The 9,187-nt window shown below is 38.1% G+C and overlaps 4 protein-coding genes across 5 annotated transcripts; 2 read left to right on the top strand and 2 right to left on the bottom strand.

Moving 5' to 3' along the window:
- The first annotated feature begins 2,635 nt into the window (after positions 1–2,635).
- LOC108380120 (thioredoxin, mitochondrial) lies at positions 2,636–3,465 on the top strand. The gene is made up of 2 exons (XM_017636494.1): positions 2,636–2,986; positions 3,054–3,465. Exons 1-2 carry the CDS (start codon positions 2,796–2,798, stop codon positions 3,298–3,300), a joined length of 438 nt encoding a protein of 145 aa, XP_017491983.1. The 5' UTR covers positions 2,636–2,795; the 3' UTR covers positions 3,301–3,465.
- mRpL23 (mitochondrial ribosomal protein L23) lies at positions 3,433–4,286 on the bottom strand. 2 transcript variants are annotated; one of them, XM_017636493.1, is made up of 3 exons: positions 4,213–4,286; positions 3,865–4,113; positions 3,433–3,803 (listed from the first exon to the last, which is right to left on the bottom strand). In XM_017636493.1, the coding sequence occupies exons 2-3, from the start codon at positions 4,084–4,086 to the stop codon at positions 3,645–3,647; spliced, it is 381 nt and encodes a 126-aa protein (XP_017491982.1). In that variant the 5' UTR covers positions 4,087–4,113; positions 4,213–4,286; the 3' UTR covers positions 3,433–3,644. The 2 variants fall into 2 exon arrangements, with proteins under 2 accessions (XP_017491982.1, XP_017491981.1); XM_017636492.1 differs by having other exon boundaries at positions 3,865–4,271.
- Positions 4,287–4,341: 55 nt separating this feature from the next.
- Positions 4,342–7,363, top strand: LOC108380121 (nucleolar MIF4G domain-containing protein 1 homolog). Its single transcript, XM_017636495.1, is given in 13 exon segments — positions 4,342–4,456; positions 4,523–5,265; positions 5,268–5,486; positions 5,554–5,624; positions 5,626–5,755; positions 5,758–5,778; positions 5,781–5,857; positions 5,860–6,022; positions 6,025–6,189; positions 6,192–6,400; positions 6,402–6,596; positions 6,598–6,795; positions 6,797–7,363. Coding segments are annotated over 12 exon segments (2,559 nt in total). The 5' UTR covers positions 4,342–4,456; positions 4,523–4,598; the 3' UTR covers positions 7,241–7,363.
- Positions 7,364–7,459: 96 nt separating this feature from the next.
- LOC108380118 (uncharacterized protein C7orf50 homolog) lies at positions 7,460–8,448 on the bottom strand. The gene is made up of 2 exons (XM_017636491.1): positions 8,187–8,448; positions 7,460–8,110 (listed from the first exon to the last, which is right to left on the bottom strand). The coding sequence occupies exons 1-2, from the start codon at positions 8,338–8,340 to the stop codon at positions 7,527–7,529; spliced, it is 738 nt and encodes a 245-aa protein (XP_017491980.1). The 5' UTR covers positions 8,341–8,448; the 3' UTR covers positions 7,460–7,526.
- Between the last annotated feature and the right edge of the window lie 739 nt (positions 8,449–9,187).

Below are 9,187 nucleotides of genomic sequence, written 5' to 3'. Positions count from 1 at the left end.
TTTTACGTGTGAAAATAATCGAGCAGCTGCAATTTTCAGTATAGCCAACGGTAATAAGTAAACCAAAATTTATGACAGGTTGGTGCTGCCAGGTGTTCGAAGCAAACTGTGTTGCATAGAGCCCTATTGCAAAACTTAAAAAAATATTATACCTTGGTTTAATGCACGTGCGAATCGTAACAAACCGAGGCGAAGCTATTGATTTTAGATGCTTCCGTTTTACATTGCGTTCAAGTGCATTATACTCGTTTGAATTCATTACCCATACAATAGATAATTAAGTGACAGTTCACTCCGTTCCGTTACTTCCATTATAATCTAGGCATTAGTCTGAGGAAGTCGCCATTAACGAATAGTCGTCAGAATAAGAGGTAAACGAGCCTCCCTCTAGTGGTTGAGTGAGCCTTGATATGTAAAAATTACAGTAGCGGGGAAAGGACACCACCCTATGGGACCCCTGTTTAATTTTCCTCGGTTTGCTGGTTTTGTTGACCACTCATATGATTCGCTGGAGTCCCTGTGTCTTCTAGTCGCGTGGAGTGACTGACGATGTCAAATGCCTGTTGATGTACTGTGCGCTCACGGATGCTGATGCCTCGGTGGGCTCAGGTGGCTCGCATAGCACATAAGGAGTAGCAAGGCTTCAAGTGTCTTCCCTACCGGAGAAAGGAGATATATCGGACGATAAGACTCTCCCTTGTTCGACGGTTTCCCTGGTTTGAGGAGTGGGTCCACCTAGGGACACGCCATTGAAACGAACGTATCAATATAATACTCATTTAAAATATCGCTTTAAAAATATCGGGTACCCATTAATATCGGAATAAAAAGACTCGATACTTCAAATACCGTTACCAAGATATCAAAAATGAATCTAAATATACCCGNACGATAAGACTCTCCCTTGTTCGACGGTTTCCCTGGTTTGAGGAGTGGGTCCACCTAGGGACACGCCATTGAAACGAACGTATCAATATAATACTCATTTAAAATATCGCTTTAAAAATATCGGGTACCCATTAATATCGGAATAAAAAGACTCGATACTTCAAATACCGTTACCAAGATATCAAAAATGAATCTAAATATACCCGGCAGCAAATCAAACTGGTTCAGAACCAGCGCCGAACTAACTTGATAAGGGACGGTACGGGTTCTTCATCAATTCCAAATAAATGCTTTTATTTATTTATTTATTTTAATCTAGAAATAAACATTTCGTACCGACTATTTGGTAAAAAAAAAATATATATAAATTAATACTAATTTAGCATACTATTTAAAAATAGTTTGAAATTAGATTTGGAAGAAGAGAAATCGATAGCAGAAGAGTTTAAGAGCGAATCAAATTTTCCAGATTGTGTTTTATTTAATTTTTATTTATTTTTTATTTTATCTATGTTAAATTTTATCTATGTTAAATTTCATTTTCATATTTATGAAATCTGAATCGAGAAGTGAAAATTTGTGTATTTACCGAAGTTTCAAATGTCCCGCTCTATAGCCGTTTTTCACTAGCTCAGAGATAGTTCTGAAATTTGTAGGGCGGAACTACATAGCGCTTTGCCAGACTGTCTTTAAATTTTACTGCAAGGTAGGTCTCGTATGTACACCGCTCTGGTGTAGTGGATAGAACTGCGTAGACCTACCAGTATATTTCTGCAATGAAAAACAGTTTCTCATAAAAATACACAGATTACGTCAGAGTCGACGTAAAACTGTGGAGACCACCTTTGTGGCACAACATAAAGGCGCAAGCGACAAATCGGAGGAGAATCTCGGCCAAACACTAACATATTGTGCAAGGCCAATATATGCTGATTATTTTAATTACACGTAGAGATTGGGAAGAATTGTTAATAACATTGTCCTTGTAATTTGAGTTTATGACATTCGATACGAGGGTTCTAATACTCGATTCCAAAAAATATTGTTTTAAAACTATCGAGTATTAAATATCGGTATGGAATGACAAAAGTCTCGATATGGTATGGTATCGTATCGAAGTTCGTGTCCCTAGGTCCACCATTCCTTTCTTCCAGATGTCCGGAACGATACGCTGATTACAGCGTTTTTGCGCAGAAAACCTCAGGCCGTTGGCGGACTTCGGCCGCGCTTGGGGTTTATATCCCTTACTAAGCAGAATTCTCCTTTCTGTGTTGCCTGACAAGGGGTCAAGTATATATAACATTTATTGTACACATGAATCTCCAAGATGGCGTGGGGGTGATATCAAATACTTTTGCTTTTCCTTCGATTTTTTCCGTTTTGAAGAGGGTTGCCTGGAGTCGGGGGAGGAAGAAAAGCATGTCATTGAATTCTCTGGTATTTGCTCTTTCAAGGTGGAAAGATTGACGGTGTTTCCCCCCCGCCCCCCCTAATTTTTTTGTATCAGCCTCGAACTAACAGATGCTTTTCCTAATCCAATGTTCGAATTTGCTTAAAACAAGCGAATACGCAAGTGAAAATATTGATTTTTGGAGATGTACGTTCTTTGGATTTACCTTCTTTGGTATTACGAAACGAAAGCTCTATCGATCCAAGCAAAACATGTATATGTTGCCTCCCACAATAAAAAATCTCACTTGTCATGTTTTAATTGTTTGGGCTGGCAGCATTGCCGGCGTTCACAACAGCTGTTCACTTTTCTGAAGGAAATCGTTGGGCGCAGATAACGCTTTTTTTTCTGAGATTTGCTAAAAAATTGAACGCAATTTGTTTTTCCGGCTCTTATAGTATTTAAAATTTTTTTGTATAGCTAAAGAATTTAATTTCAAAATTTTCGGTCATCTAAAATGTATCTTACTAAACTGAATTACGTTGTTCCCCGACTGGTTCCACTGGTGCTGCGGTCAACGCAGAGTACAACTCGCGCTATTAGCACCACCATAGCAAAGCCAGAAATATTTCAGGTGCAAAGTGCTGAAGATTTCGAAAGTAAAGTTAAAAAGAGTGACAAGCCAGTAATAGTGGATTTTTTTGCAACGTAAGTATAAACGAATTTCATTATTATATAACCTAGAATCATTTTATCATTTCATCTTGTGAAATAGATGGTGCAACCCATGTAAAATGTTGACTCCACGTATTGAAACGGTCGTTGGTGAGAAAGCTGGTGCAATAAATTTGGCTAAAGTAGACATTGATGAGCACAGTGATTTGGCACTTGATTATGATGTTGGCGCTGTACCAGTCTTGCTGGTAATGAAGGAAGGCAAAGTGATAAATCGTATGGTCGGTTTGCAGGATACCGACAAGATTCGCGCGTGGATTGATAAAGCCGTGGAAGAAGCCAAATAATTTGAGAACAACGGTTGAAGGACATTGGTGTACAAGTTTGTGGTTCCATCCCCCCCAAAGAACAGTGTTTGCAATTGAATAAAAAAAATATCTGAGATTCGAGTATTGCCGATTACGTTGAAACTTGTTAAATATAAATTAAATTAATGCGCTTTATTAACGGAATTTTTACAAAATTTAGTTTGTAATGGCGGCACATTATCCGCAAACCTTTTGATATTTGAAGATGAAGGCGCTTAGACGAACCTCGGCACCGGACTGGTAATGTATAACAGACACTTTTCGTACAAAAGAATGCATTTTTTGGTGCGGTTCACATTTCTACTATATTTATGCTTATTAAACTAAATAGAGTACCACCCGGGTGTTCCGGGACGTTTTTTATTGCGGTCGAGGAAGCGCTTGAAACCTTGTTTCGAGTCATCCAAAGATTTTTCTTCTGCCTTCTTTTGCTCCTCTTTCTTTTCAAACAAATCCGGGAATGTGAACTCTTCGTTTCTGGGCTGAATAAGAAATAATGTATAAGATACGGCTTAAAACATGTGTGCGCATTGAAATACTCACTAGAGTTACATAAGCAATCTTAACGTCGTCTCCCTTGGTCACATAGCCATGTACTTGATCGCGTCTCGTTTTTCCCAATTCAATACGTGTGCGTACGTCCACAACTGGTAATTTATAAATTTTCTCCAGATAATTTTGTACATCATATTTGGTCATCTGCATGGACACTGAAAAGGTGGCGACGTTCTTTGGCTGTTCCTCCGCTGGCCGAATCAATTTCATCCAGAAGTTTGGCAGGAATATACGTAACTGTGGGTTACCGCGTTGATAAATAGGATACCAACGCGTAGACATTTTTAAATATTCTATCAATTAATTAAGCAAAAATAAATTAATATAAATCCCTACCGGGAGCGGTTGGACAATTTATAGGATTTTTGACAGCTCAATTCGCGCGCCATCTGCTGGCGAACCGTACAAATTGAAAGCCAAGGAAATGCCTATAACATAAAAAACGAACAGAGCTAAATTTGTTTATTTACGTTTTGCGATAAGAAGAGAACCGGCGAATCGCCTTGATGTGTCTAAATCTAATTATTTCTTAATTAAGCCTTGATACCTAAAGGATAAGGATAATCTACTCATAAAATATGTAAGTACATTTAGCAATTAGTTTTTATCAATACCCTGTGTTTTGTGTATCTTTCTATAAAAGCAGTGCAGCACGTGGTTGCTTCTATCAGCTGTTCAAAAGATTAATTGACAATTAGGTGTTTTGGAAGAGTTCATCCAAAATGGCCAAGATTGTAAAGAAGAAATCAAAATCCAAGCCCAATAAAAAACTTACACGAAAGGAACTGCGTAAGCAAAAGCTGGTAATCAAGAAAGAAAACAAGAGATTGTTCTTCTCGAATAAAACAAAAGGTGCTACCTTAGTGGCAGAAGCAAAGATAACCGCGACCAATGCCCAGCATTCGAGGAAGGCAAAGAAGACCAAACCAAAAAAGTCTAACAAAAATGTAACACCGGAAGATATACCAATAGAAGAATTACTCTCGGGAAAAGTAGATTCAGATAACGATGAGTCTATCGCCTCAGATTTCTCCGACGATGAAGTGGACGCGCGTTTACCAGCGAAAGTAGCGAAACGTGAACCGCCACCACACGAAGTAAAAGGAAAGAAGAAAAAGCAGCAGCAACCCACACGTCCCGATCCGGAAGAGCAGCGTAAACGCGTGTTGAAGCAGCAAAAAGATTTGGAAAATGTTGCACGGAAGCAACGCATGAAGCAGCTTAAGCTGGAAAATGAGGAAGAGGATCGATTAATATCGAAATTAGAAAAAAAGCTAAAACTCAACAAAACGAAAGACAAAAATCGTTTGGTACGCAAAATGTTTAGCGATGGCTTGGATTATGCGTTGGAATTCTGTTTGGATGATGAAGAAGAGAAACGTAAACGTGAATAAAAGAAAAACGAAAAGAGGAGCACCAAAGGCAGCATGATAGTGGTTGGAGTGATGAAGAGGAGTTTGGGCTTGAAGATGGCGAGGATGAGGACTCTGGGGTGTAGGCACGGAATGCTGATGAAGAGCAGAGTGAAGGCGAAATTGAAAGTGCATACAGTGATGAAGGCAGCGAAGGGGAAGAACGCGAGCGGCAGATTGAAAATCAACGGAAGAGCAGTGTAAGTAGTATAACTTATTACTAACCAAATGTACAAAAACAAATGCTTGTTTAAAATTTCTGCAGTTAAGGAAGATATTTATGGCAGAAAGCGAGATAAAGAAGGCAACATTATAACAGAAGATACTGCCGATGAAAAACTCTGCTACAGATGCTCAGCAGCCCAAAATATACATACCACCTCATCAACGTGCTTCACTTGCAGCCACACAAAATGACAGTAAACAAACGCAAATTTTGGAGCGGTTGCGCAAAAACTGCAAGGGTTTGCTAATCGTCTTTCGGAAACTAATCTCACAAAATTGCAACAGGCATTGAGGAATTATATATGAAGAATTCTCGCAACAACATAAATGAAACGCTAGCCGCGGCGTGCTGCGTGAGGCTTTAATTGGCCGTACTATGGCCAATGAGCGCATGGTGCAGGAGCATATGGTGTTATTGGCTTATCTCATGCGCAAGTTGGCAATGAAATTCGGAGCACATTTCTTGCAAATGTTTGTAGAACAATTCGATGCATATATAAAGGAGATCTTTACCTACCAGTGGAGGATAAGCGTTTAAATAATTTGGTTTTAATACTAGCATATATATATATTTTTAAAATATATGAGCATCGCCTGCTATTGGAGATCATCGGCCGACTGTCTGATAATTTGTGCGAGAAATCAATCGAATGCCTGCTACTTATATTTCAATCTGTTGGTTCAAGTTGCGAAAAGATGATCCACTAGCCTTCAAAGAGATGATGTTAAGTGTTCAGCGTAAAATTGCTGAAGCGCCTTTGGAGTTAAAGGAGAATTTGCGCCTAAAGTTCATGGTTGATATACTTAATGCGGTTAAGAATAACAATATCAATAAAATTCCGCAATTCGATCCTGAACTGGCGGAAAATCTGCGCAAACGATTAAGAAGCAATGCTGCGCAATGACAAATACGTTACGACACTCAATATAACTATCGACGATTTGCTTCGTGCTGATCAGGTGGGCAAGTGGTGGGTGGTTGGTTCTGCGTGGAGTGGAAATATTGATGACATCAATGCTGCTACGAAACAAAAAAAGGATGATGGTACAGTGGCTGGTCAGCGTTTTTCAGAAAAACTCTTGAAAGTTAGCAAAGCAGCAGAAAATGAATACTGAAGAGCGCCGAAATATATTTTGCATTATAATGGGCGCGGAAGACTACGTCGATGCTTTTGAGAAGATATTGCATTTGGCGTTGAAGGATCAACGCAGTATTGCTTATGTGATTATCCATTGTTGTTTGAATGAGAAACGATCCAATCCTTACTATGCCCACTTGGCGACTAAAATTCTGTCATTATAATCGCAAGTATCAATTAGCATTCCAGTTTGCTACGTGGGATCGCATTAACGATATTGACTCGTTGAATAAGATACAGGTGAAAAATCTAGCAAAATTCTTACAGCATCTTATTTTAAATGGTGGACTGCAGCTGACGGTGCTCAAAGTAGTAAACTTCCTGCAGCTAGATAAATTAAGTTTCCTCTTCATGAAGGAAATGATGGTTGGTTTATTGTTGAACGAGCGCGATAATGAAATCTATCAGGCATTTGAACGCGTTGCGAAAAACTCAAAGCTTGGGCAGTTTAAAAATAGCGTACGGTTGTTCATACAACACTTTTTGCTGCAGAATGAGAGTAAATTAAAACTCGAGGAGGAGCAAATGACGATATTGAAGAAGCGCGCAGATTATGTAGATAGTATACTGGCCTATGTAGACTTATAGCTATAAATTTTTAATGTAATAAAATAAAAGATTTTATTAATAATTAAAATTGTTAGCTTCGCAGAACAAAATATTAAGGCAGGTTCTGCAATTCACTTCGAGTGAATTTAAAAAAACTCGCTGTGAACTCAAATTTTCATCAGGCATTAAAAATCACTCGGAAGTGAATTGCAGAACATGCCTGATTTACTTTTACAATAAAATATATATCAATATATATTTTTTCAACATAAATCTTTAAAACTATTTACATGCTAGTGCCTAGTACAATGCCTTTTCCAGTTCCTTAGTCGAAGCTCTGTAACAAATCTCGTGCACGCTGATAACGCGAAGAATCAATGATAACTTTGTGTTCTTCATCGCTGCTCTGTTCGGCGCATTGCTTGTCGAGTTCTTCAATGCATTGCTCAGCCAATTTGATTATTTGTGCCTTAGCAGCTCCTTTTGAGCCTGACAAGTACTCTAGTGCAATTGGCCACATCTCTGCGCAAATTTTTTCCTCATCAAAAACAGTTTGCTGTATAGAAATCTGTCGCAACTTTTCAAATTTCCACTCAGCACGTGAATTTTTCCATTTACGCAGGTACTCTTCGTTACGAAAACGCTCTTTGCTGATCGTTTGATCCTTCATTGATTCGATGCGCTCCTGGTGCTTTTGTTTTTTCTTTTGACGTACGGTTACGACGGCAATTACATTTTCTGGCTTTTCACTTTCCCGCAACTCTTCCAATGTGGGTTCATGTGCCTCCTCTTCAGCATAATCCTCCATGGGGGCTTGCCCATCTTGTGTAGTAGCTGTGTGCTTGCTACGTTTCTCTTTAATTACACCTTTTTCTTTATTTTTTCGCTTTAATCCTTTTCCTAAAGTCTCTGTGAAAAGCGAACCGAATTAATGCAACAACAACAACAACAATGCAAGTAATTAATTAAGTACTTTGTTTCCTACCTTCAACTGCAGTTCCTTCCAGTGATTCCACAATCAAGCTCTTGCTGGCAATTTCTTCGTCATTTTCCTTCGCTACATGTTTTCGCTTCTTAGCTTTGATTTTATGCTGCGATGCGACCGACTTTTGCTCGGTTTTGATTTCTTTTTTTGCCATTATTTTTGGTATTTATTTTTTATAATTTATTTATAAACATTTCCTTCGAACTTCATTGCAATTGCACGTGCTGCTTCTTCTTGCGTTTCTATAGTTCACAATTCAATTCGAGCTCGTTCACAATGGCTGAAGGCTAATTGCAGTGACCAGCGTTGCCAAACGCTTTCGCTGAAAAACCATCAACTTCCAAGTAAATCGTAGTTTCGACCAAAAAACATCAAATTTTTGTTTATTAATCTTTTTTAACAATAAAAACAAACAAAAATATATGTATAAATTACTTTTAATAAACATGACCACACATTAGAAAGACAAATGGAACCCACATTGCATAAGGGTTAATAAAAGTAGATTTATAATTTTTAAAGAAAATTTCAAATTACAATTTAAATCTTAATTGCTTTTCAATTGTTGATCTCCACTAATTTGAAATTTTTTGAAGATTTTGATGCGGTTTTAATGTGAAACATAAGCATTTATTAATTGATAGATAATCTTTACTGAACCAATTCCCCGTGCTATTTTTCTATATCTTTGAAATGAGTTTCAGCAGTGCAAATTAACGATTTGGTTACAATTCTAGATAATTGCATGGTTGTATTTTGGATTACCTTTTCTTTAACAAATTTCAATTGTCATTACGAAGGAAAAATCATCAAAACGCCATTGAGCTAAAAAAGCCTCAAAATAACGACGAATCGTCGATTCGGCAACGCTGGCAGTGAGTCGTGTGAAATGTGAAAGCTCTGCCCCTCAGTGATGCCAGATTAGCGATACCATTGAAAAACAAATGTTTACCAAAACTTTTCAGAGAGCAAAGTACATAAATCTACATAGACTGTAGGCA

Source organism: Rhagoletis zephyria, unplaced genomic scaffold (assembly GCF_001687245.7).
Source record: "Rhagoletis zephyria isolate East Lansing unplaced genomic scaffold, Rhagoletis_zephyria_1.1 Rzeph_scaffold_18311, whole genome shotgun sequence".
Lineage (NCBI taxonomy): Eukaryota > Metazoa > Arthropoda > Insecta > Diptera > Tephritidae > Rhagoletis > Rhagoletis zephyria.
This window is presented reverse-complemented; position numbering and strand designations above follow the sequence as displayed.